The sequence below is a fragment of the Brassica napus genome, chromosome A6 (genome assembly GCF_020379485.1).
Source record: "Brassica napus cultivar Da-Ae chromosome A6, Da-Ae, whole genome shotgun sequence".
In the NCBI taxonomy this organism is placed as follows: Eukaryota; Viridiplantae; Streptophyta; class Magnoliopsida; order Brassicales; family Brassicaceae; genus Brassica; species Brassica napus.
In genome coordinates this window covers 26271214-26297649 of record NC_063439.1, presented here as the reverse complement: position 1 = coordinate 26297649, position 26436 = coordinate 26271214, and the positions used below count along the sequence as shown (strand labels likewise).

The 26436-nt window shown below is 32.1% G+C and overlaps 4 protein-coding genes across 12 annotated transcripts; 3 read left to right on the top strand and 1 right to left on the bottom strand.

Moving 5' to 3' along the window:
- The first annotated feature begins 666 nt into the window (after nucleotides 1-666).
- LOC106369361 (putative Myb family transcription factor At1g14600) lies at nucleotides 667-3321 on the top strand. Its single transcript, XM_013809524.3, has 6 exons — nucleotides 667-1030; nucleotides 1653-1729; nucleotides 1839-1875; nucleotides 2167-2305; nucleotides 2428-2554; nucleotides 2976-3321. Exons 1-6 carry the CDS (start codon nucleotides 868-870, stop codon nucleotides 3210-3212), a joined length of 780 nt encoding a protein of 259 aa, XP_013664978.2. The 5' UTR covers nucleotides 667-867; the 3' UTR covers nucleotides 3213-3321.
- Nucleotides 3322-3758: 437 nt separating this feature from the next.
- On the top strand, nucleotides 3759-5804 carry LOC106369360 (uncharacterized protein At4g15970). 2 transcript variants are annotated; one of them, XM_013809523.3, is made up of 4 exons: nucleotides 3759-4082; nucleotides 4507-4872; nucleotides 4948-5429; nucleotides 5514-5804. In XM_013809523.3, the coding sequence occupies exons 1-4, from the start codon at nucleotides 3807-3809 to the stop codon at nucleotides 5587-5589; spliced, it is 1200 nt and encodes a 399-aa protein (XP_013664977.2). In that variant the 5' UTR covers nucleotides 3759-3806; the 3' UTR covers nucleotides 5590-5804. The 2 variants fall into 2 exon arrangements, with proteins under 2 accessions (XP_013664977.2, XP_013664976.2); XM_013809522.3 differs by having other exon boundaries at nucleotides 3761-4082; nucleotides 4504-4872.
- A 4984-nt stretch (nucleotides 5805-10788) lies between these two features.
- LOC106369359 (protein indeterminate-domain 5, chloroplastic) lies at nucleotides 10789-16700 on the top strand. 4 transcript variants are annotated; one of them, XR_007339944.1, is made up of 4 exons: nucleotides 10789-11104; nucleotides 11377-11773; nucleotides 13429-14677; nucleotides 15147-15410. XR_007339944.1 is itself a non-coding variant. In XM_048781294.1 (3 exons), exons 1-3 carry the CDS (start codon nucleotides 10909-10911, stop codon nucleotides 14615-14617), a joined length of 1782 nt encoding a protein of 593 aa, XP_048637251.1. In that variant the 5' UTR covers nucleotides 10802-10908; the 3' UTR covers nucleotides 14618-15410. The 4 variants fall into 4 exon arrangements, 1 of the variants encoding a protein (XP_048637251.1); XR_007339945.1 differs by lacking the exon at nucleotides 15147-15410 and adding an exon at nucleotides 16463-16700 and having other exon boundaries at nucleotides 10804-11104; XR_007339946.1 differs by lacking the exon at nucleotides 15147-15410 and adding an exon at nucleotides 15813-16532 and having other exon boundaries at nucleotides 10804-11104.
- Nucleotides 16701-22607: 5907 nt separating this feature from the next.
- Nucleotides 22608-26175, bottom strand: LOC106369356 (protein indeterminate-domain 4, chloroplastic-like). Of its 5 annotated transcripts, XM_048781291.1 has the most exons (5): nucleotides 26084-26102; nucleotides 25828-25889; nucleotides 25407-25637; nucleotides 24703-25099; nucleotides 22608-23670 (listed from the first exon to the last, which is right to left on the bottom strand). In XM_048781291.1, the coding sequence occupies exons 3-5, from the start codon at nucleotides 25591-25593 to the stop codon at nucleotides 22734-22736; spliced, it is 1521 nt and encodes a 506-aa protein (XP_048637248.1). In that variant the 5' UTR covers nucleotides 25594-25637; nucleotides 25828-25889; nucleotides 26084-26102; the 3' UTR covers nucleotides 22608-22733. The 5 variants fall into 5 exon arrangements, with proteins under 5 accessions (XP_048637248.1, XP_048637246.1, XP_048637250.1 ...); XM_048781289.1 differs by lacking the exon at nucleotides 25828-25889 and having other exon boundaries at nucleotides 26084-26175; XM_048781293.1 differs by lacking the exon at nucleotides 25828-25889 and having other exon boundaries at nucleotides 25407-25631; nucleotides 26084-26107.
- Between the last annotated feature and the right edge of the window lie 261 nt (nucleotides 26176-26436).

Here is a 26436-nt window from a genome sequence, read left to right as displayed (position 1 = left end):
TTAAAATTTTATAAAAAAAAAAATATTAAAATAAAAAAAAAAATTTTTAAAAACAGTTTTAAAAAGTATTTTTAAATTATAAAAATAAAATTTGAAAAAAAAATAAAAAATTTCGAGAAAAAAAAAATTGTAAAAATTTCGAATCTGAAAACATATAATCTGAAACTATATAAAAAAAAATCTTTTTTTCATTTTTTTCATTTTTATTTTATTTATTTTTATTTATTTTTGTTTGTTTATTTAATTTTAAACCAAGGGTATTAGGGATATTTTACCCTTTAATGAATGTCATTTTTGTGACTTTCTCCTTCTAATGCTATTTTTGAGACATAAATTTCAAAAGGTGCTATTATTGACAATTGCCCTTATCCAAATTGTGTTAATGTTTTTTATATGATGCTCAAATCAGAAAATTTCTAATGATATTAAATTTTACTTAGAATTTAATATTTCAAATTAAATCTAAACTATATATCAAACAAAATCCAAAATCGAAACATAAATCAATTACAATTCCAGTTTAAACACAACTACAATGGAATATCCGGCAAATAAAAATGAATGAACCTTTTCTAAAAAGGTCTAATAATTAGTTTTTGGCATTTTGCAGATATATATGTAAAGAGGGGTGTATATATATATATATATGTATGAGTGCATTCAAAAAGACAAAAAGAATAGATGGAAAAAGAGACAGTCATCTTTTAGAAAAAGCCAAAACCATTTCAGAAAACAAAAGAGACTTGCTCTTTTAAATCCAACACATACCCACAAATCCTCTCCTACGTTTCTCTGTCTTCTGTTCTTGGTTTCTGTGCTCCAAATCTAAAAGACGTTTTAGGGTTCTTGAGACTGATTTGTGAAGGAATGGGTACGTGTGGTGGAAGAAACGGCAACGACGTTGGCTTTAACGGTCACGGAGGCGGCAGAGTTAGGCCATACGTACGGTCTCCAGTGCCTCGACTCAGATGGACGCCGGAGCTCCACCGTTGTTTCCTAAACGCCGTCGATATGCTTGGTGGCCAACATAGTACGTTTCTTTTCTCCTTCAATATTTCGACAAAAATGCAACCTTTTGTTACTTTGTTTTATTCAAGTTTCTGAAGAAAAGCTTCACACTTTTTGCTACTTCGTTTCACTTAAATATATATATTTTAAGTTTTGAATTTTTGGATCTTTTTCGAAACAGATTGGAATTTTCTCATTGTTTTGTCAAGTTTTTGAACCAAACCTCACAGTTTTTGCTAATTTGTTTCATCCATATGTCTTCAAGTTTGGATTTGTTAGGGAATTTCTAATAAGTATAAACATTTTTATCATCTTGTCAAGTTGTTGAACGATGCCTTCATACTTTTGCTACTTTGTTTCATTCCTATATCTAAAGTTTGGAGTTTTTTATTATTATTTTTTTGGATATTTCGTCCAAAGTTTGAAAATTTCTCATTATTTTCTGTCATCATCCTTCAAGAATAATTTTCGTCAAGTTTCTGAACCATGCTCGCAAGTCACACTTTTGCAATTATGTTTCATGCTCTACAAAATATTAAAGTTACTCATTACCTTTTTCATGAATAGTCAACATAAAGAATCATCATAGTTACCTTTTTAATCTTTTTGTTCTCGTTGTATTTATGTTGGGTTTTATGAAACAGGAGCCACTCCAAAGCTTATTCTTAAGATGATGGATGTGAGGGGACTCACCATTTCACATGTCAAGAGCCATCTCCAGGTAATAGATTTACCTGACGTTAGTTTTGTTCTCTCTTAGCCTTATATCTTTTTCATAGTATCTTGAATATTAAAATCCCTGTCTCTTCTTTTTTCATCACATACAACAGATGTATAGAGGTTCTAAACTCACTTTGGGCAAATCAGGTATGGACTTTTTGTCCATTTTTTTTTCCATAAATATTCTGAAATGATATGATTTATAGAAGAACTGGACCGCTGATTTTAATCTGAACTGTTAACATCAAAACTATAATAATGGATGGAATTTAATTGTTTTACAGCATCTGTTTGTAGTATGTACTATTGGTCTAGTGTCATGATTCATAAGACAATTGTTATAAATACATATAGCTTTCTTTTATATTAAAACAAATTATTTTTATTGATCAAGGGAATATTCATTATAGTCTATTATTTTTTCATTTTTGGGGACAGAGGAAAGCTCTTTATCTTCAATAAGAAGAAGACAAGACACTGAAGAAGATTATCTTCATGACAACTTGTCTTTACCCTCAAGGAATGATTGTCTTTTGGGGTTTCACTCGTTTCCTCTTTCTTCACATTCTTCTCTTAGGTAAATTTTTATTCATTTATATTTTCTGACATGTTTTTAATTTTGTATCAGTGAAGCTATCATAATATACCCTTTTGTCTGTATTTGAATTGTACTTTTTAATATTGTTTACTTTGGCACAGAGGAGGAAGAAGAGAGAATCAGACTTCACAGTCTGGTGGTGGTGATGATGATGATGACTTTCTTCACATCATAAACATGGAGAAGACGAAAGAAACGACGGCGTTTCCATCACATCAATGCCACAAGGTATGTTTTATTAACTTTTATGTCAACGTGTAGTTTCATCTAATTAGTAAAATATACTCTAGTTGTTCAGAAAAAAAAAAGTAAAATATACTCTCATTATATACTTTTGGATTTAATTTTGAAGCCTAAGCAAAATTAAATCCAGGCCGGTTCAATAATGTTTCTCCTTCGATTCTAGATTGGACATTAGATTTTGATTTGCTGTCTTAACCGGTTTGACTGAAACTGGGTGAAATTTAAAAATCGAGTCGTGTCCGGTTTAGTTACCTAGTTGTCATAGGAACTTAAGGTTCATTAGAACTCAGATTTTTTTCCGGCTTAGGTTTATTATAACTTTTTAGGTTTATTGAAATTGGGGTAACACAATCCGAATCTTGTCCGGTTTAGAAGCTGATTTATTTGTTTGTCTTGTCCTCAATAGAAGACAGAGAAGGAGAAGAACAAATGGGAGAACAGTGGGAAAGAACAAGAAGAGGAAGATTTGTCGCTGTCTCTGTCTTTGAACCATCATCAATGGAGAAGCAACGGGTCATCAGTGAGCGAAACGAGTGAAGCAGTCTCCACTTGTTCTGCACCATTCGTCTTCAAAGATTGCTTTGCTTCTTCACCAAAGATTGATCTCAACCTTACTCTTTCAGTTTCTCTCCTCAGCAGCTGAAACCAGTAAATAAATATCTGTCTGCTTAGATTAGTCCCAGTGAAAACATTTCAGATGATTTTGTTGTTAAACTCCTAGGATTTCTTGTTTATCAGAGATTAAAAGTTAATGGAGCAAATCTTGAAAATAAAATTTACATAAACACTAAATATCAAACTGAAACCTGTAATAATGAATTTAACCCAATAATAAAACACAGAGCCAAAACTTAAATCCTAACCAAGACAAGATGCTGATTTTTTTTTTCATTTTTGGAAGTTTATACTTGACGTTTATACAACATTTATTGATATAATCAAAACAAATAAAATTTACATAAACGTTAATGTCAAACTGAAACCAAGTAATGAATTTAACCCAATAATAAAACACAGTTCCAAAACTTAAATCATATAATCAAAACAATATGCTGATTTATTTCATATCTGGAAGATTTAAAACTAAAAAGGGAAGAGAAAAGTTATTTATACATCATTTATTGATATCCCATCAATCCAGTAATTTCTCTAGGTAAAATAGTAAAAAAAGGAAAAAAACCCAAATAAAGTCTTAAAATTAAGTTTTTGGCGTCGGTGCCGACGATGGTCGGTGTAGATGAATCTATCGCACCGTCTTCCCTCGAGGCTCAAGACGATGACGAAGCTCCACGTTTCGTCCCTCGACGCTAACCGCTCCTCCGTCTCCGCCGTAGCTTCTTTCGTCATGCCGCCGTGTTCCCGTCCCCTACGCCGAGCCGTTACATTCATCCTCGCCATTTCCATCTCCATCTTCGTCCTCTACCGATCCCTTGATTCCCTCGACGCCGTCCCTCGCTCCTCCTCCTCGATCTTCTCTCGCATTTTCCCCTCATTCGATTCCTTCCAGTCTCTGGTTAGCTTCTTCCTCCTCTTCGCTTTCACATTGTCACCAGAACATTTTGAAATTCGACGAATGTAGAGTACGATTCTTGATTTAGGCTTTGATCGGTTCATTGAATCTATGATGTTAGATGATTCAAGAAATGTAGAAAGATTCCCAAATTTAGAAACTAAGTTAGCATTTGAGTTTGTTTGTTTTTTTTTTTTTTTTTTAATTATACACAGTTTCCCCCAAAGACTTCTTAGGCACAAGAGACTAATCTGTGTCGCCGGCGATGCCTAAATTTTAATTCCTCGATAGCCGGGACTCGAATTCGTAATGGCGGATACCTCAGCTGAGGGTCCTTTACCACCAGAGCTAGAGGCCCCGGTTTAGCATTTGAGTTTGATCTCTTGATTTGGAGATGTTATCTAAACCTAAGCTATGATGTTAGGAGCTTGAGGAGCCTAAGCTTGAAGATGTTCTTCGTAGAGCTGCAACTCGAGACAACACAGTGATTCTAACGACTTTGAACGAAGCTTGGGCTGCTCCTGGCTCTGTTATCGATCTCTTCTTCGAGAGTTTTCGAATCGGTGAAGGAACAGGCATGCTTTTAAACCATTTGGTGATCATTGCCCTGGATGCTAAAGCTTACTCGCGTTGCCGAGAGCTTCACAAGCATTGCTTCAGTCTCGAAACAGAAGGTGTTGATTTCTCGGGAAAGGAGGCTTACTTCATGACTCGTTCTTACTTGAAGATGATGTGGAGAAGAATCGACTTCTTGCGCTCTGTTCTTGAACTGGGTTACAACTTTGTCTTCACGGTATAAACATTTTCTTGAACGAGTGTGTTCAGGTTTCATGTTCTTGAAATGATTTGGTTTTCTTTGCTTCTCCAGGATGCTGATGTGATGTGGTTCAGAAACCCTTTTACGCGGTTTTACAGATACGCTGACTTCCAGATCGCTTGTGACCATTACTTAGGAAGGTCGAATGATTTAGAGAATAGACCTAACGGAGGGTTTAGCTTTGTGCGGTCTAATAACAGGACTATACTCTTCTACAAGTACTGGTACGCTTCACGGATCAGGTACTCGGGGTATCACGACCAGGACGTTCTTAACTTCATCAAGAGGGAGCCTTTTGTTTTCCGGATCGGGCTTAGGATTAGGTTCTTGAACACGGCGTATTTTGGTGGACTCTGTGAGCCAAGCAAAGATATGAATCTGGTTCGTACCATGCATGCGAATTGCTGCTTTGGTATGGATAGTAAGCTTCATGATCTTAGAATCATGCTTCAAGATTGGAGAGACTTTATGGCTTTACCACTTCATCTTAAACAGGAGTCTGGTTTCTCTTGGAAAGTTCCTCAGAATTGCAGGTTTTTTAAAAATTTGAATCCATCTTGTTTTATTTCTACTAGCGATTGTTTAAGGAAATCATGTTTGTTTTTGTTTGTTTGCAGTCTTGATTCACTTCGGAGATATGATGAGTCTATGTACGACGAAGAGAGCGAGCCACCAGGAGAATCCCAAGAGTGAAGTGTGTATGTGTTTACAAATGTATATAGAGATCTGTTTTTGTTACATGAAGAAGAAGAATGATGGAAGCCAAGTTCTGTAAAAATCATCGATCGTTCTCAAAGAGGAACACATAATGCAAATGTCTTGTTTGTTGTGCCAGAAGAGCCCATTTTCTCTAGTAATGAGGAGTACTTGTTCATTAATATTTGCAATTTTTAACAAATATTTTCTAGGCACATTTATGTGTTCAAAGTGTAATCTCAACATGCAAGATTTAAATTGACGCTTGGTGGACAAACTACAAACGGTTAATGCCAGATTGTTTTATGCAATTGAAAAACTGGCAGAAAGAAATATGAAATTTAAACAGAGTTATAAAATAAGAAGTTTCTCATGTAAGTGATCTACTGGAAATCGTTACATGAAAAATGATGAAGTGGGTACACGTTTATGTGATGACAAATTATATGAACTAACAAATTTACGTCCCTAGTCCAAGAGAAGAAACCACCATGTGCCGCAACAACCTGCACGTAGCCTATACACCTTTTTTTTTGTCAACAGCCTATACACATATATTTAATAACTTGACGTTCTGAAGAAAAGAGTGAATAACTTGGTTCATGGTTACATTAATTAACTAAAATAAAACTATACCCCCTCCCCTTGTTTTTAAATAGATGATGTTTTGAAGAAAACTTTTTGTTTCAAATTACATGATGTTTTCAAATTTAATGTTAACTTTAATGATTGTATGCTATATGACTTCTTATATTATGCAACTTGATTTTTATTAGTTTAATTATGGTTAGTTATATAGTTTATGATGTTTCTGTTAAGAAAATGTATAAAATTAAATGTTTTTAATATGTCTGCACAATTCCAAACCGGTGGGAATATTTTATATTTGAAATTAAATGTGAAGAATTAGAAGCATCGAAATAAACTAGAACAAATATTAACAACATATCGGGCATTTGTTTTAATTAAACCGATCATTGGTATATTAAAAAAAGATTTGTCTATGATAGTCCTATAAGAACTTGTTTCATTCGCATAGATAGTTCCGACAACAAAACCATATATGTGAAGGTAAATAAGAACATTCCTAGATTGAAGATATCAAACTTCTCTTAAAGATTTATTTGACATTCTTCTGCAGCACTCTTTGTTTCGTGCGATCTATACATCAACAACACTCTTATATGTACATTTCAGTTAAACTCTCGAACCCAAGGCAGACTACTTGAACAAAATTCAAACTACAGGACACTATATGCATTCGGCTTGATACATTAGCGAATTTAATTTTGTACTTCTTTCTGAATTAATGTAATGTTTAGTGCCTTTGCATAGTTATGTTTCACATTAAAACGATAGGCAATCTTTTGAACGTCAGATACAAGATTCCCTCCATTTTATGTAATGATAACCCATATAATATCTCTTTTTTTCCCATATAATATCTCGAGGTATGAGTTCATGTAATCAGCCAATTAATTAGCATTTTAAGGTCTACTAGTTTTTGGTTTATTGTAATATCTGCTCAATTTCTTGTTGATATAAAGATTCTGACCTTGAAAGATAAGTCAATTAAAGAAAAGAACAAACAAAAAGTGAAATATTAAGCTCAAACTAACTCAGAGTGAAGAACAAAGTTTAGCATTAAAAGGCAATTTTTGTAACGTTCGCGACAATATTGTTATTCAAGATACCATCTTTGAAAGGTTTATAGGCTCTTCATGACTTACACGCGGTCATATGCTTTCTTAGTTACATATGAAAGATTTATAGGCTCTCCATGACTTACACCCGGCACAATTTTTTCTTAATAATTTATATATTTTACTTAAAAAGATATGAGAGACTTATAGCTTTTCATTAACTTACAAGTGGCAAAACATATGTTTAGATAGATATGAAAATTTTATAGGCTCTCCATGACTTACACGTGGCATTAACTGTTGTAACTTGTTAGTAATAATCACACATAAACTTCCAAAATAAAATTTGACAAAATACCCATATATTAGTCTGTTTTCAGAAAATTATATAAAATTACATAACTTTATCTGAATTATGTTACTGCCTCAAAAATTTGTTTTCCTTACATAGGACCCAAATTAATCATTTAACTTCATCATTTTCAAAATTTTATGTGGTAAAAAAATAAATTTCATAGAGATCGAGATAATTATGGTTTCAAAAAATCTTATTTCAACAGCATAATATTGTCATAGACACCCATTGGTGTAAATTTCGTTTGCAATTGGAACCAGGGAATTGGACTATATAGATTTAAAGTTTTGGGTTTTTAGCAAAAGATTTGACATCTCAACGTTAATGTCATATATTAAGAAATTTGACATCCAAGAAAAAAAAAAGAAATTCACATCCAAATTCGTATTTAAGCGTTGTATATATTTCTTTTTTTGGTCGAATAGCGTCGTGTACAAGAACATCTCCAACTCCACTCTATTTTTCACTCTCAAATATAGTTTAGAGTAAAAAATGCTCCAATAGTACTCTATTTCTCACTCTATAATAAAATGTAAAATAGGGTTACTCAAAATATAGAGTAATTTGTTTTTATTGTTTATCACTCTATTTTTTACTCTAAAATAGAATACCATTCGAACAAACTCAAACTCTATTATAGAGTTACTTTATTTTAGAGTAAAAATAGAGTAAGATATTGGAGATGGTCTAACAAAGGATGATTTTGTTGGTTAAAAAAATTGAGTTGTAATTTTTAAAATATAGTAATTGATTGAATAAAAAAAAACATTTTGTCTTTTTTTTTTAATTTCCTCACAAGTGGGGGGCTAGAATGGAAAATATTTAAAGAGCCTGTTTTTTTTTGTTTAAAAAGAGCCTATTGTTGTTGTTTTCTTAAAGTAATTTTAATAAATGAAATTATGAATGGTAGTTACAGTAACAACTTTATTCAAATCGAAATTTAGCTAATAATATGAAAACTTTGAAAGTGATTTATTAAAGTAATTAATGATTAGCAAAACTGTATTAACTCTTCTTAAATTTGCTCATACCCATTTATTACACGCTGTTTGTATATATATATATATATGGCCCTCTAATCCCTACTTAGAAGCACGCAACTGATAGCAACGCTTCCAAATCTTACCTCAAACTCGACGAGCTAAAAGAGGTGGAGTTCTTTTTCTATCGTATATTAAATCTTGCACTGTTTTCATATTTTTAGATGTACTTACTGTTGATTTGAAAGAATTTATGTTCGAATCTGTATGTGAGAGGAAAGGTTACGGTTCAAGTGTCATTGTTATCGGGAATAGCAATTGTTATTCCTTTTCCTAAAAATTCTTTGCATAGCAAAAATAATTGTTCAAATAAAACCATAACGTCATATCATCATCATCATCAAAAAAAAAACATATTCAATTAAAACTCTTACCAATGGATTCATTTTCTTGATCTCTTTCTTTTGAGAATAGACTGAATTTTTAAATAAATATGTTAAAGACTGTTTGTAAATATCTTAACATACATATAAGCAAATTAAAGTTTATAATAATTTCTTAACTAATTTATTTTTAAATAGCAGTATGTCAGATTAATTTTCTGCACAATATACCGGTTGCTGTAAACCTATATCATCTTTAAGAAAAATATTACTAATAGACATTAACAGCAACGTTATGAAAAATTATGTGTGAATTTAGTTGTTTTGTAATTTATCTGAATAAATAAAAGATGTTTGGATCTATCACTCGGGAATCATAATATAGAGTTGTTTGATTTGTTTTTACCCAATTGCTTGAATATATATATGGGAGAATATAACGAAATATAGTTAAAATTTTGGAGTATCCTTTTTGGTTTTACTTTCCACATACATGAAAAATATATACAATCATTCTTCCTTTTGTCCTTTTTACCTTTTGGAATAGCTCTTTTTAACCTTCCATGACACATAGATATACATACATTCATAAAAGTGTAATATGATATGATAGGAACATTTTAAAACAAAAAGAAGAGACCCCAATTGATAAAAAAAAAAAAAAGAAGAGACCCATATGAGATGATGATTACGATTGTGACAAATAATCTTATTTTGTTAAGAATATAAGCAAATATTAGATGCTTTGTGTAGTAACCTTTGGAAAGTCGAGAGACCTGTCTATATATATATGTTAGATAAAAATACAGAGTTGACGATTTTTTTTTTTTGCCAAGGATTTGAATTTCATATAAATATGAGAAGAGTTTGTAAAACTTTACAAAAATAATTAGACTAGATGGGATGCACTTTGGCAAAAAAGGATAAAAACAAAGTGTAACCCATAAATCAGAATTTTCTTAGAATTAGTACTAGTGATTTTTAGTTATATATAATATAGTGGTTAGTTTTAGTAACCGCTAATGAAGAAGTAGAAAACTTACATTATGTTAATTTAAATAGCTAGTTCATTTTCAAACTCGAAAACTTTACAATGTTGGATCTACTCCAGTATTGAAATCACGTACGCAGATCATTTCAACCTTTTGATTTGCTCTTCTACATTATTTAATTAGTGTCAAACACTATGGTAATCTGCTTTATAAAAAACTTTTTAGATCCGATTTCACTTTTAATTTATTATTCACATATGTTAGCGAGGGAGAGGAGCTGTTGAGGCTTTGTCTCACGCACCATCCACTGTCGTTATGTGGCAAAAGGATTGGGTCCACCGACCTCTGTAGTTCTCATTTTCCTTTCTAAAATTTACATATTCAGAAGAAAATAATCAATTGCTCTGTATTGGTGTTAGTGTCTATATTCGACACCCAAATTAATTATAATAGTTTGGTTCAATAGCGCAACAAACAAAACAAACTTTTTCTTAAATGCATAACATGTATATAGTTTTAGTATCCTATGTAATATAGATCAATATACACAAGAGATTAAACCTACACCAAACTAACAAAGGTAGATTGATTTAATTTGATTATATAGATTCCCTTAAAAAACTTAATATGAACTCTTAATACTCTAGGCTATTGAGTTGGGTGTGAACATTTTTTCACTAGCCTAGTACTCGTTTTCACTTGTCACTTTCATCTTCTCTTCTATTACCTGACATATACTTTTATTTATTTTAAAAAAAAAATCGCTGAGAAAATTTAATAATTATTATTTTAAAATCTGGAATATCCCATTTTTAGGGCTTTATTGAGATAAGATATCAGTGGAAGTCAAAAAAAAATTAATGTTAAAGAGTTTCTTCTCTCTAGTTTCATTTCATTTCTTTTTTTTTTCTTGTCTCCTCTCTCTCTCTCTCTCTCACCATCACACAGAACACATAAGAATCCATGGCTGCTTCTTCATCCTCTGCTGCTTCCTTCTTTGGAGTTCGACAAGATGAACAGTCTCACCTGCTTCCTCCTAATTCCTCTGCAGCCGTTCCTCCTCCTCCTCCTCCTCCTCCTCACCACCAGCCACCGCAGCCTCAGCAACCCCTTGAAGCTCCACCACAGAAAAAGAAAAGAAACCAACCAAGAACTCCAAGTAAGCTAATTACCATCCCTTAATTGAAATCTTATCATCTTAATCTTATAAAATCATGTGATCAATTTTTAAAACATTATGTAGTAAAAAATAGAGATCCCTTTTTCATCTATCCTTTTTCTCAGTTTCCAAATCTTGAAATAAGCAAATTAGCAAACACAAGTTATTGATTTTCCAAGATTGAGATTATAATTAGTTACATACCATGCAATATAAAATCTCTTTTAATTAATTAATAATTTTACCCTCAATGTTTTGTTCTTTTCTATTAGATTCAGATGCAGAAGTGATAGCTTTATCTCCAAAGACACTAATGGCTACAAACAGATTCATATGTGAAGTATGCAACAAAGGGTTTCAAAGAGAACAGAATCTACAACTTCACCGAAGAGGACACAATCTTCCATGGAAACTTAAGCAAAAATCGACCAAAGAAGTGAAGAGGAAAGTGTATCTTTGTCCGGAGCCCTCGTGCGTCCACCATGACCCGTCACGTGCTCTCGGAGACCTCACCGGAATCAAGAAACATTATTACCGTAAACACGGTGAAAAGAAGTGGAAATGCGAGAAATGTTCTAAGCGTTACGCTGTTCAATCTGATTGGAAAGCTCACTCCAAGACTTGTGGTACCAAAGAATATCGTTGCGATTGTGGTACACTCTTCTCCAGGTAAATATTCTGAACTTTTGAACTCTTTAAATTATAATTAATCCTATATGATATGGGTGTGAATGTGTGTCTGGGTCATTCTTCATAGACTAGGGTTTTTTTTCTTAGGTTCGCTTTCTGTTTCGCCTCGAAGTCTTCGATGCTCTTATCGCTTTCTTTCGTGCAGTAATTTCTTTCTTTTTTCCTTTTAACTTAAAATTATAAAAATAAAATGGATACATGAGCACACGTGAATGTGTGTGCATATACCTATATATATGTATATGACTGAAACTGCCATATTTCATAAGATGCTTTCTGGCAGAAACTCAAAACCAAAGAGGACCAATTTAATTTCTTTTTTTATTTATTGTGTTTTCTATATATTTTACCTTGGAAACACCGCCAGATTTTCTGTCATAAAATTTATTAATATATTTTTAGATTTTTTTTCTTAGATTTAAAAAGATTCTTATAATATGGGCAATTCACGTGCTGCTAAACCATATAATATCTCTAGAGAGTTGTTGCTACAGTGTTTGTTCTCTTATGTGCAAATTTTACTAGCATATTACTCGTTTTCATGAATCGGGTGTAATCTGCACCATATATAACCACACACCGCATAATTATTTTGATTAATTACTATATACATTTTGCACAAAATGGCTTCAAACTGCATAGAAGTGATAACTAATATATTAAATTTTAACAAAAACTAGTATATTAAAAACATTTTCAAATTAGGAGTATTTTTCAGTCTTGGTTGGCATTGCTATGTTTGTGTGTGCGCGCGTCAGTAAAGAGGAGTTCTATAAATGGAACGAAGGTATTAAAAATATGGTGGTAGATAATTATATACATAATTAGTTATTTAACCATTTATGCATAACATATTAGTCCTTCATTGAATATATGCTGAAGTTGCATTTATTGGATTTACAGGATCTAGGATTAAGACAGATTCAGATATTCATTTGACAATCATTCTCTCCATATACTGCTACTATTGTGAAACTTAACTTTTTTTCACCTACCTATTTGATTCTTTTAAGTATTCATTTAGATATATATATATATATATACATTAACATATACATACACATTAAATTACTAGTTTCCATTGACGAGCATATCTTAGGCATAATATTTGGTCGGAATTGAATAATATTTATGTTCATTACTTACTGCATGTATACTGATTTATACATGTTGCTCGTACACATAATCATATAGACACGGACATACATCATCGTAGTTGAAGTGTGACACAACATTGTACTCCTATTTATGTATTTACGTGCATTATTCGTAAATACATCAAGGCATGTGAGTGTGTATTGTGCAAGCTGTTTAAAATTACATAGCTGAAATAATAATATGATGTGTCATAGAGTAGGAGAGTGACTTTCTAGCCATCTATCTATTTTTCAAGATCCAATAATTACACGCGAATCTATTTGAAGCTACGTGACATGAAGAGTCTCTCTCTATATTTATAAATATTTGTCTCTCACCTTTCCCAAAATATGTCTTTTTTTTTGAAATATATCTTCTTAATTTTTTTTTTTGAAACTGTAATATGTCTTCTTATTTCGTCATTTGATTAATATACCTGACGATCCAATAGACTCCGTTGTTACATTACTCTTCTTTTTGTTTTTGGTGTGTCGCAGGCGAGACAGTTTCATTACACATAGAGCCTTCTGTGACGCGTTGGCTCAAGAGAGTGCGAGACACCCAACTTCTTTGACTTCTTTGCCAAGTCACCACTTTCCCTACGGACAAACCACCAACAACTCCAACAACAACACGCCAAGCATGATCCTTGGTTTGCCCCACATTGGGAACCCACAAAATCTTGATCATCAGTCCGGTGACGTTCTTCGACTTGGAAGCGGCGGAGGAGGTGGAGGGGGCGCCTCACGATCTTCCTCTGATCTCATTGCTGCAAATGCTTCAGGTTACTTCATGCAAGAGCAAAACCCTAGCTTTCATGATCAGCAAGACCATCATCAACATCAACAACAAGGGTTTTTGGCTGCAAGCAATAACATCAAGCCATCTCCAATGAATTTTCAACAGAGTTTGATGCAGTTCTCAAATGATAACCATAATTCTCCTTCCTCCAATCTCTTCAATCTAAGCTTCCTATCTGGAAACAACGGAATTGCTTCTGGTACAAGCAACCCTAATGCTGCTGCTGTTCCTTCGGCTAACCATATGCTTTCAAACCATTTTGGTGGTGAAAATGCTGTTGGAGGAAGCGGAGGAGGAAGTACTGGTCTCTTCCCTAACAATCTGATGAGTTCAGCAGGCAGAATCAATTCAGGAGCAGTGCCTTCACTCTTTAGCTCGTCAATGCAAAACCCTAATTCAGCATCTCACATGTCAGCCACTGCTCTTCTTCAGAAAGCTGCTCAAATGGGTTCATCAACCTCAAGCAGCAACAACAACAATACAAACAATGCCTCGTCGATTCTAAGAAGCTTTGGGAGTGGAATGTACGGAGAAAACGAGAGTAATCTTCACGATTTGATGAACTCTTTCTCCAACCCTGGCGCAACTGGAAACAGCGCTAATGGAGTAGATTCTCAGTTTGGTACGTACGGAGGAGTGAACAAAGGACTAAGCGCTGATAAGCAGAACATGACTAGAGACTTTCTTGGAGTTGGACAGATCGTAAGAAGCATGAGTGGAAGCGCAGGGTTTCAACAACAACAGCAGCAGCAACATGGGAATGGTGGTAGAGAAAGAGTTGGCTCTTCGTCGGATTCCGCTGATAGAAACAGCATGAATGTGAATCCTGGTGGTGGTGGTTCGACAAGCTCACCACCGTATGGAATCCATCATGCAAGTTTCTAGCCAAGGGAAAAAATTAAAAGGTTTTGAATTCATCGAGTACGTCCATGCTATATCTTTCAGGTATGCATGTCGTCATCAAAATCCCATTTGAAGTAGTCTCTCAGTATTTAAGTTTATCAGAAAAGTAATAATAAATAGTTACATTTATCTAAACTCAGCTCTCTTTTTGTAAAATATTTTGCCTTTATAGTTTTATATAAATGGATTTCTCCTGAACAATATTCAGAGTTTATAGTTTATTGTTTCATAATGAAGAATTTTTTATATAATAATATTTTACATAGTTTTGCAGTTCTAAATTCTCTTGGATTATGAAGATTATATAATATTATTTATAATGGCTTATGTAGTTCAGATAAATAATAATTTAATTATTTGTGGAGTCAATTCTAAGTCTATGTTCTGTATATTACGGTCAAATAATTTGGATGTGAATACTGCTTTTAGTATTATTTTATTTCGTTAAAATAACAGTTTCGATTTTTATATTTGGCTGACACATTTATCGTCTTATCATTGCATGGGGCAGTCAATGAGTTGGAGAGTACAAGCAGCCTTTGCTAAGTTTCTTTGTCTTTTTGTTTTTATTTTCTTTTATTTGCCTTTTTATTCTTCAATTTCTTTTCATTTGTCATCCTCACTAGCTGGCAATGTCACGAGTGTATGTCCTCTGATCCCCTTTCTAAATATCTCGATACATGTATACATACATGTCACATGTGCATAAATATGTGCCTTTGTATGTAACATATTCCTACCATATCCTAAAGGGTTGTCCCCATCATATTTTAAATTTAACGGTCCAAAATAAACAATTCTGTTTCAACGTTCACGAGTCTGCATTATTGATGCTATAATTTTTCGGTTAAAAAGTAGCATCAACATAAAATTAATTCTAATGCAAATCTATTTGGTATGATTCCGATTTTAGTTTGAAAACATGTATTCCTTAAATATATAATTTGTCCTTGCAAAAAATAATATTTTTTTCTGATTTCATTGGATCTAGATTTCTTTTGAGTTTTTCAAATATCTAAGAAATTAAAATTATGTAATTGAATTTGAAACCCGTTCAATTTTTTTGTTTGTTTGAGTGAAGGCATAACCCGTTCAACATTTTGAAACCCGTTCAATATTTGATCGGTTTCTTTCTTCAGTTCATAGACAATCGTCTTTTTTGTAACGCAAAATCTAGGACCGTTGACCTGTACAAAGACGTCTCCGCCGCGGACTGAACTACAAGAGCTTCGAAACACATTTGTGTAGTCCAATCCCTGAGACAAATAACTCTTTGGTGTCTGTCCTCTTAGGTTTTTAATATATATTTCTTCTTTTTGTGGAAAGGGAGACCGGGAGAGTGATGTATATTTATGAAGTTTTAATCCATTTCTAGAATTTGTTTTATTAAAATTGAATTTTTTTTTTTTTGTTAAGTATGTGAATTTTCATTAAATCAATAATGATGCAGAGAGATACATTCAGCTTGATGAATCAAAACCTACTGTATCTAAGTCGCTACTCAAAGCAAGTGTGTCTTAGGGAGCCACAAAAAAAACTAAAAAGAACTCACTAAGACAAACAAAGTTTCAATCCCAGCCATATGGATGTGATTAAAGCTTGACTAACATTATGGTTCAATTGACAACCATTAAGTTATAAAATACATTATGGTTATTTGACCAAAAAATACATTATTGTTTTCTTGGCCCAAAAAAATACATTATTGTTGACAATATCTAGAATTATTGGAATAATTAGTTATATTAATAATAGCATTATAAAGTCATTGTCGTAATAATTTAAATGGGGAATAACAATAACGATAATATCATATATACAATGTAGGACATATATACATGCAAGTAAGGAGGCCCATCGACGTGCAACGAGAGGGAGAGGTGGTACCGTTGTCTCACCAAAAACAGACATCTCTTTTCTTCTTTTTCATTCTGAATATATATATTTTGTCAAAAAATCAAAAGCGTTCAAAGTATATATAATGGTTAATCAAATCTATATGTAAAAAACGCTCTCTTGTTTTTTTAACTACATGTTAATTTCATCATATCCAAAGTTGAATACACTTGAAGAACAATTCATATCGTTACCATCGACGATAAAATAGTTTGTTTATGTTCAGAAACTGGCGACGTAATAATGGAATATTACGTTGGAAAAAATGGAATATTACAAATTATGTCCTGAGAAGGTAGCAGTCAAACTTTGAACCAAGAGACTGATTTTTAATAGAATTATTGTTTATTGCTTTTACATTTTTTTTTTTATATTCCACCTCTAAAATTGGCAACCTTCAATTCATTGATAAAAGTTACTAAAAATAAAATACATGAATTTTGTTCTAGTTCGATTTTAGGAACCGGCCATATGATTATGGTGTTCATTTTCTTCTTCTTTTTTTTTAAAAAAAAAAAGAAGATTATGGTGATCATGTTCCTTGAAGAATATCAGATAAGAGTAATGTAGGCGCTAAATGCTATAATGGTTGCTGTACAATAATGCAAAAACAGATGAATAAACAAAAGAAAGTAAATTACATAGATATTTAATGTGATTCATCATCAATTGGGTACATCTATAGAGAAAGAAGAATTTTATTAAATGGAAGCTAGATTACGTTGATAATACACAAGGAAAAATATAAATAAAAGTATCCCGGTTCGAAAATTGTCTCACTAAAAAGTTTACGGATCTAAACTTAATAAAGATAAACTAGATGAATTTTACAAAAAAAAAAGATAAACTAGATGAAAATACGCAACCTATATATGAATGATCCTATATCGTTTGGGCTCGTCATACAAGATTCAAAACATATCTAACACTAAAGAACAAAAAATAAGAGTTTAATCTTTTAGAATCAAGTAGAAAGAACTTCGATCTTCAAAATTGATAAATTAATACCTTACCGCGACATGTCCATAAAAAAAATATTGGCGAAGCGTCCTTCCTTAGAATCTCGGTCTGCATGTGGTAGACGCAGTGTGAAAGAATTGATGGACCCAAAAACTGAGACATTCGAACCCACAAAAAATAGTAAATCCAATCTCCTGAAATCATATGCGAGAGACGACATAATATGCTTTGTTTGCAGAGCTATTTTTGCCGGTTGGGACGTAGATGTATGACGTCCTGATCAGATCTCATCACTTTTTGGCCTTGCTATATGTAGTTTTGGTTGACACTGTATATATGTACCATGGTGTATTTTTTTAAAATTTTTTTTTGTCACAGCTACCATGGTGTGATTAACTATCCAAATATCGTCTCCAATTGTCTTTCCAGTATGTATATATATTTCTATCCCATAATGAAGTGGACCAAGAATACGCAGAAGAAAATCTGAATAATTTTTGTACTATTCATAAACTCTACTCGACAGTTTCATCACGGGCCAATTTTTTATTTTTTTTTCTAACTTTCACATGAGCGACAACTCTGCCATTCACATGCTTTTCTCTTTTTTTTTTCTTATCCATCTTAATCAATATAAATCTATTAATATATATATATCTAAAATTTTCTCTGATTCCCAAACATGAAAAATTAATTATTTACTTTTTTTGTCAACAATTATTTACTTTTATCTGTAACTCTGTAAGTAATCCGGACCAGAAAATTTTCCCTAGGAAACATATATGCTGTATCCGTTTTTCATGGTTGTAATTCCACACGCAATCATGTACCAGCTAGAAAATAAAAATAAAACGTATTGCATGATCAATATCATATCGATTCGGACCCTTTTTCCTTTTAGAAACAACCAGTGTGAATCAAATTGTATTAGACTTAGATTTTAATTGGGAACCATCACATAAATACTAATAAATACTAGGAACGAATAAAAAAATGGTAGGAATGAGAATGAAGATTGTTCAATCTCAAATTTAAGTTTTGAGTGGTGGATGACCAAATGAACTGAGAAGAAAACTAAGGCTCCGAATGGAAAAAGTGGATCAAGAATTGCGAATCTAGCGGATTAAACGGACCGAATGAATCTAGTGGATCAAATGGATTTAGCAAAAACATATTTTCTATTTATTTTTACGACTAAAAGTAGTTATTTAAAAAATACTTTATAAATGGGATAAATATAATTTTTATCCAAAGTATCATAGAAAATTAATTTAAGCATATATATAATTATTTTGAGATTTTGAATTGAATATATATATATATATAATTTTAGATGCCTTAAAATTATATTTTTGGTAAAATAGTTTAACATTTCTGAAGAAATAACACAATGGTGATAAAAAAATTTGTGATATAATTAAGAAAATATCACATCATTAAAAAGAAAAAAAGATAACCATACAGTTAATTTATAATAAATAAGTACTATATTTTCAGTAATCATACATAACTGATACGTAGAAAAATGCTTAAACCACTACAAAAATGACAAACTTCAAAAATCACTTACTGTTTATATGTTTTCTTACAAATCTGTACGGCTAAATTAATATTGTACAGTTCACTATTAAATATTTTATGCTATGTAATTTTAGTGTATCAGTGTTTTGGGTGAATGGCCATGTGAAAGTGGATAGTCTATTTTTTTGTCTGAACCATGTGGTTCGTCCACTCTCTATTCAAATCCTAATTTTTTAACGTTTCTAATAAATTACACTATCTATGAGGAATACTTTTTTCATTTTTTTCATTCATTTATAAGGTATTAAGAGAAAATTTGTTCTACATTAAATTTAAGAAGAAAGCATCATTTTTGCATTTTTACTAATTTATTCTTATCCGTTCTTTCCTACTTTTTTCCTATTTTTTCATAGTATTCTTATTATGATTGTCGGTTAGACCTTCAGTGAAAAATTGCAATGTAATACTCTAAACAAAGAATACAAAAGAGTGTGAAGGAAAAAAATAGTTCTTATAGATGATAGTATTATTTCTTATGAAAGTTAAGAAAACAATGTTCATCCTTATTCATTTGGTCACTATTTAAAATCTTTGTGGGATCGATTTGTATTCTCTTACCGAGTTTCAATTGGTTGAATATATTGTAATATAATCTGAATTTTATTGAAGATATCCAGTTACCATAGACATTTTAGGATTTTTTGGTCCAGGTGCATTTACAGTAAAACCTCTATAAATTAATAATGTTGGGACTATACCAAAACTATAATTTCTTTTATTAATTTATAGAGGATATTAATTTATCGATATACTAACTGAACCAAAAACTCAATTTGGGATTATAAAATTATATTATTTTATATAAATTTTTAGTAATATTAATTTATAGAGTATTAATTTAAAGAGTTTATACTGTATTTAAATGTACAAACCGAAAACGTATTCTATATTAGAAAAATTTTCTTCGTAATAGATTAAAAATATAAGATACTAATGTCTAATATGAGAGTTATGACAGATTTAAAATAAGTATGCCAAATTAATTTTGTTCATTTTATTGATAGGCAATATCATTATATTGTTTTTTTATTTGTTCTATCCTGCAACCTAATTAGCTATATAATCTTTAAACAAATTATACATGTGAAACTTAATTTTTGTTGGTAAAATTAAAGCGTACAGAGAAGACTGGTCCTCAGAATACGAAGGCCCCAAGCCGACTTTTTTATTACCCATTAGGTTATAGCCTTTTCCACGTAGCTAGGTTTTAGGTCAAATTTGTCACATATTATACTTCAAAAAAAAGATTGTAACCATTATTCTATAAGACTAAAATACTTAACCAATCATAATATATTTTACTAAAAGCGGATAATATATATTTTACTGAGAACCAAAAGTTGATATATTATCGTTTAAATCAGAGCATACATATAATACGTTTGTGGGTGATATCGGTTCTTAGCATTTTACAAATTATAAAAAATTTATATACTACTTTTCACTGTTCTAAACGTTTCAAAATAAAAAGCTAATTTTAACTAACGTCTAGTTACGAATGGTTGCAGAAAATGAAGAAAAATATTTCTTAAAAAAATATATATAAATATACAAATAAAAGTATTTAATGAAAATTTTCAAATTGAAATAATATAAATACTCATAATATACATTATATTTTAATTATATTATACAAATTTAAAACAAAAATATTTGATGTAAATTTTTAGTCATTCATATATATATATATATATATATATATATATATATATATATATATATATATACTTATATAAACCCAAAAAAAATCTTTTTAAAAATTCAATACTATGATTTATAAATATATTTATTTATATTTACTATAATAATATGATTTTAATATTATTTAATTATATAAAGTGTTAATGGTGTTAATTTATTGTTAAGCCGTTGATGTGTTTGATAATCAAATCAGTCACAAGTATCCCACAAACGCATTAATTTTCAGCTGATGTATCAGTCGTACAAATCGATTAATAAAGCTTAAAACGCAACCCTATACATCCGCAAACATGCACTGCCGCACCCGCAAACGCGACATTTACACTAGTTAAACCCTAATATTATTAAACTTTTTTTCTAAATATATTTCCACAAAATTATAAAATCATTTAATTTTAAAATGTAATTTAATACGAAATTATATATATATTATTATAATCTTATAAATTATATATTTTATTATTATAATCTTATAGGTAATATATTATAGTATAAAATTTATAAAAGTAAATACTATAAATTTATAATTTGGAAATTAGATATTTAATATTTTATTATAATTTACAAACCTAAATTATCTAACTAATAATCTGCACCTGATTAAATGTTTTAGGAGCTAGGCAGTGAATAATAATTGAATAGTCGCCTGCTTAGCGCATAAGACTTTCTTGAACACTGGTCATGACCAAGTAAGCAACCAACCGGACAGATAAAGTAATACAAAACATATAGAATATTACTCGTTAGTTATTAATATTATATAGCATGAATATACATTACGACATGATATGAATAACAGGGAGATATTGGATGCTTCTGTTTGGACTTTATATTGGAATATATCCGATACGGTTGGCGTTTTATTACTTTGAATGTGCTATAGTTGCATGTGCAGCGTGGGATGCGAATCTAGTTTATGAATCAAATTATATTTATAGTTATACTCTAGTGATGCATATAATCAATTTCGCATTAATTAAATGAATTATTTTAATCAGATTTGTAAAACAAAACGGGGTGCAACGATAATTTACACAGTCGATATACATGTTGGTTTAAAAAAACATAAATTTATACTTTTTAGATATAATAACATGTACACTATATACACATATTTTCTAATAAAGTATATATCAATATACATAAACAGCCGCCGCCGCCTTCAGCTGCACCCTTCATACGCAGACTAAGCCGCTGACAGAAAAACTGAGCTACCAAAATAGTCAACAAGAATGGAGATCCACGCCTCTAGATTCTTGAAGCACCTTCATCTAAAAACACACCAGAAAAAGTAAAGAGAAGATATCTTCGTCTACATAAACAAACAAATATTTAATGCGAACTTACTATCGACACACAAACATGTTATTAGAAATTGAAACATGGATCAATGATATACATAAGAAGCTGAAGTCTAAACTAATTCTCCCAGCCGTATTAAATTGGGTTACCAATCAAACCTTTATGAAATTTGGCCATCGACCATCATAGTTAGCCTTTTTAAATGTGTAAAAATGCGATGTCTTCACCAGTTTCATCCGCGGAGTTAACTTTTGCAGTCACTATCACGTTCAAAACATTACTAAGTATTTAACAAGGATGTTAATTTAAATATACATGCATACGAATGAATATTCGAAAACTTTTGGCCACGATATACTATATGTTTTTTACATTCTAACATATTAATTAAAAGTTTCGTTTGAAGCTACTAACCTTTCACCATTTTGCCCCATAACTCTTTCTATTCCGTAAACCCTCGAAATTTACATCCTTTTTTTATTATATAACAGCTAAACAAAGACAGAGTCCAATCAAAATCATACATAAAGAGTTCAGAAAGATCTAATAATATATACTATATAGATTACGAAAACAACAAACGAAGGTAGCAAAGTTATCACCTAATGATAAAGTCTATAATAATAAGGCAATATTAAGTTCTTACAAATGGATGTTTTTACTCCGGAAACTTTAGTTCACCATTCAAAGAAACGTCTCCACGAACACGGCCGCGACCAGCCCCTCCGCGATTTACATTTCTCACCATTCCTCCAACTCCAAGAAAATCTAAAGTTAAGTTGTCCGAGCCGCTCATGTTTACATTATTGTTTCCAAAGTCCACGTTGAAGATATTGCCACCGGATCCACCGGCACCACCGCCATTTACGGCCACTAGTGAGTTCATTAGACCTTGAAGGTTACCGTTATTATCGTTGCCCATAATCTGCCCTCCTCCAAAGTCATTAACAACCACGCTTGACGAGTTAGACGAAGAAGCTAAGCCTCTGAACAAAGCAGAAGGATCGTTGCTTGTGATTGAACCCAACTGAGTAGCTTTCTGAAGCAGTGCGGTGGCTGACACGTTAGAACCCGCGTTCAAGCTTTCTTCGCTGTGATGAACAAGAGAGTCCGTGCTATATAGAGAAGGAATAGCCGTCTCTGAGTTCTTGGTGTTTTCTTGGAAGAATCCGAGATTGAAGAAGCTGTTGTTGGTGGTGCTACTCTTGAGGTTTATGTTGTTGACTGGATCAAACTGGATCAGACCTTGTTGGTTCATGAAACTCTGATCGTTGTTGTTGTTGTTCGGTTGAGTCAGCATTCCTTGGCTCTGTACTAAGAAGTTAGGGTTTGACGTTTGCGGAGCAAAGTCTCTGCTATTTTCAGAAGATGCAATGTTTAGATTGTAACCCCCGAAAGACGAAAATCCGGAGTTAGGATGGTCACTCAAATGGTGGTGGGAGAGAGCGTTGCCACCCTCGAGTCTCCCATGAAATCCACGGAAGCCGGCGCCACTGCTAGCAGCTGTCACTGACGTGAAGCTCACGGTAGGGTTTCTAGCGGTTTCTTGTATCAATGCATCACAGAAAGCCCTGTGTGTAATGTAACTATCGCGTCTACAAAATAAATACCCAAAATTCATACAAATATACTTAGCAAAAAAAATTCACACAAATATGTAAACAAGAAAATGATGGATGTAAAATTATTGGCATATATATGATTTTGCAATATATATATATATTGACGTGAATCATCTTAATGAATGCTAATAGTTATTGTGGCTACCATTTATAGGAAAGAATCATAGAAGAATTTATAGCTCGAGTCAATTGCTACTTTAATGAAAGAGCTTCTCATTTAATGCAAACCCCAGGAATGTTATACAAGTCAGTGACATTCTACGACAACGTATTTAACACAAACCATGAAAATACAGAAAGAAACCCTAGAACGGCATTAAAGTCTTCACCAGAACACTGTGATGAAATTGAAATTAGTAACGCACTCTTACCAAATATATATGTATGTATATGTCTAGAGAGAGAAAGAGATAAGACAGGGTCCACAAAAGAAGAGGAGTCTCATAAAAAGGGGAACCTGCAAAGTGAAGAAGAAGAAAACAAAAGTGGGAAATGGAAAAACAGATCCAACTCATACATCTGACCAAATTTAGCATATTTTAAACTTTCTTACTTTCTCTTCACTGTCTTTCTCTATTCACTACTCATCAGTAACCAAACAAATAGTTGACCCAGAAAACAATAACCAAAAAAAAAATACTGTGAATCAGTGATAGATTCTATGTACGTAGTCACTTTAAACATTTTATGGACGGTGTACTCGAGGTTCAAATTACGTGGCTGAATATATAAGATTTCAGTTACAGATGATATTTTATATAGTTGGTATATATTTTCATTTAAATTAGTATATAAGCTAAGTTTTCATGCAGTGTTGAATGCATCTTTTTACTTAGAATAGTATCAGTATAATACAAAAGAAATGATGGTCCACTGTCATATCCTTTACCTAGATAAGAGGGTATATCTAGATACTACACACACGTATATATATTATACGTTTCATCACTTAGCCCATATACAGACAAATTATTTAAATGAAATGGATGGAGATCAGTTACGTACCTAGAGAAGATGGTACCACAGTCACATCGATACTCTTTAGTACCACAAGTCTTAGAGTGAGCTTTCCAATCCGATTGAACCGCATAACGCTTAGAACATTTGTCGCATTTCCACTTCTTTTCTCCGTGTTTACGATAGTAATGCTTCTTGACTCCGGTGAGGTCTCCGAGAGCACGTGCGGGGTCATGGTGGACGCACGTGGGTTCCGGACAAATATACACTTTCCTCTTCACTTCTTTGGTTGACTTCTGTTTGAGCTTCCATGGAAGATTGTGTCCTCTTCGGTGAAGCTGTAGATTTTGTTCTCTTTGAAACCCTTTCTTGCATACATCGCATATGAATCTGTTTGTAGCCATTAGTGTCGTTGGAGACAACGCTACCACTTCCGCATCAGGATCTGTTTGATCAATTAAGCTTAATCACCAATCCGGATTCAAGATGTTAATATATGAGGATTACATCAAGCCAATAAGACACACAATTACAAACAGAAGTAAACCAAATCACACACACACTCATAATATAATTTGATCTAACGCTAGCAATATAATGAATTTTTTTTTTCTTTCTTTTCCTAAAAGGTTTATGATAATGAAATCTTGATACAAGAATATAAATGATTAGGGTTTCTGTTTATTAGTTCTTCTAATTATCTATTAAAACTCAGTGATGTATATATATGTATGTCAATAAGAGGTACTTGCTTGGGTTTCCCGGTTGGTTTCTTCGTTTCTTGGGTTGTGGAGCCGAGGAGTTAGGTTGTTGAACCATTGACATATAAGTATCTTTCCGGTCAAAGGCGTTATCTCCGGCGCTGGAGCCGGTGATGAAGAACGGCTGAGTCGAGGATGATGAAGGAACAACGCTTGTATTATATGATGATGATGACATCTTTAGATCTTCCTCTTTGCGTGGAAGAACGTAATAATCTACAACTAATCCATACAATAGAGTTAAAAAATTGTGAAAGAAATCAAATTATCTTTTGGGAAGAATAAGAAGAGAGTAATTAAGAACAGGAAGAGTCCATATAGATTGACGACATGAAGAATTTAAAAAATACAATTCGCTAAAAGACATAAAGGGAACAAAGAAAAACAAATCAAGGGTTTATGTTTATTTTACTTTTGTTTGTAAGCTTTTGAAAGAATGAAGAGAGATTTGTAAGTTGTGATTTTTTTAGGTACCTGAGATCAAGAGAAAGCAACCAAGAAGAAGAAGGAAAAATAGTCAAAAAGCTATAAATCGGAACTAAAGAAAGGACCAAGAAGAAGATGCATGCATGATGATGATGATGGTAAAGAAGATGATGAAGAAGAAGACACTATTCTAATATATGTATATATATGTATATTGTATGGTATATAACACAAAGCCCTACCTCTTTCTCTCTCTCTCTCTCTCTCCGGTTTTGTGTTTTCTACTTTCTTTTTAATGTCATATATATGATTTTGAAAAGAAAAGTATGTTGCTGAGGTCCTTATCTGTCATAGTTTATTTTAATAAATAAACTTTAGAAAAAAAAACTGTTTTTACAATTAAGAAGATGGATGGTTACGGTTTGGGTGTCACTGTTAAAACGGTGAAATGTGTCCACATGCGGGGTGTGGTGTGGGGACCTAATTTTTCTCATTCGTATCTTTCTGGTGGGCTTTAAGACAAAACCCTCGTTTTCTCTTCATTTAACTGATTAGGTTTTGTTGTACTAAAATTTTCTTTTATCTACAAAATATT

Excerpts from the sequence above, each read along its gene's own strand:
- LOC106369360 (XM_013809522.3), top strand. The coding sequence starts at position 3,807 with ATGAATCTATCGCACCGTCTTCCCTCGAGGCTCAAGACGATGACGAAG. Across the intron at positions 4,083-4,503 it reads TCGATTCCTTCCAGTCTCTG|GAGCTTGAGGAGCCTAAGCT; the intron begins GTTAGCTTCTTC and ends CTATGATGTTAG. Across the intron at positions 4,873-4,947 it reads GTTACAACTTTGTCTTCACG|GATGCTGATGTGATGTGGTT; the intron begins GTATAAACATTT and ends TTGCTTCTCCAG.
- LOC106369359 (XM_048781294.1), top strand. The coding sequence starts at position 10,909 with ATGGCTGCTTCTTCATCCTCTGCTGCTTCCTTCTTTGGAGTTCGACAA. Across the intron at positions 11,105-11,376 it reads AAACCAACCAAGAACTCCAA|ATTCAGATGCAGAAGTGATA; the intron begins GTAAGCTAATTA and ends CTTTTCTATTAG. Across the intron at positions 11,774-13,428 it reads TGTGGTACACTCTTCTCCAG|GCGAGACAGTTTCATTACAC; the intron begins GTAAATATTCTG and ends GGTGTGTCGCAG.
- LOC106369361 (XM_013809524.3), top strand. The coding sequence starts at position 868 with ATGGGTACGTGTGGTGGAAGAAACGGCAACGACGTTGGCTTTAACGGT. Across the intron at positions 1,031-1,652 it reads TATGCTTGGTGGCCAACATA|GAGCCACTCCAAAGCTTATT; the intron begins GTACGTTTCTTT and ends TTTATGAAACAG. Across the intron at positions 2,555-2,975 it reads CATCACATCAATGCCACAAG|AAGACAGAGAAGGAGAAGAA; the intron begins GTATGTTTTATT and ends TGTCCTCAATAG.
- LOC106369356 (XM_048781289.1), bottom strand. The coding sequence starts at position 25,593 with ATGTCATCATCATCATATAATACAAGCGTTGTTCCTTCATCATCCTCG. Across the intron at positions 25,100-25,406 it reads AAACCAACCGGGAAACCCAA|ATCCTGATGCGGAAGTGGTA; the intron begins GCAAGTACCTCT and ends TTGATCAAACAG. Across the intron at positions 23,671-24,702 it reads TGTGGTACCATCTTCTCTAG|ACGCGATAGTTACATTACAC; the intron begins GTACGTAACTGA and ends TTTATTTTGTAG.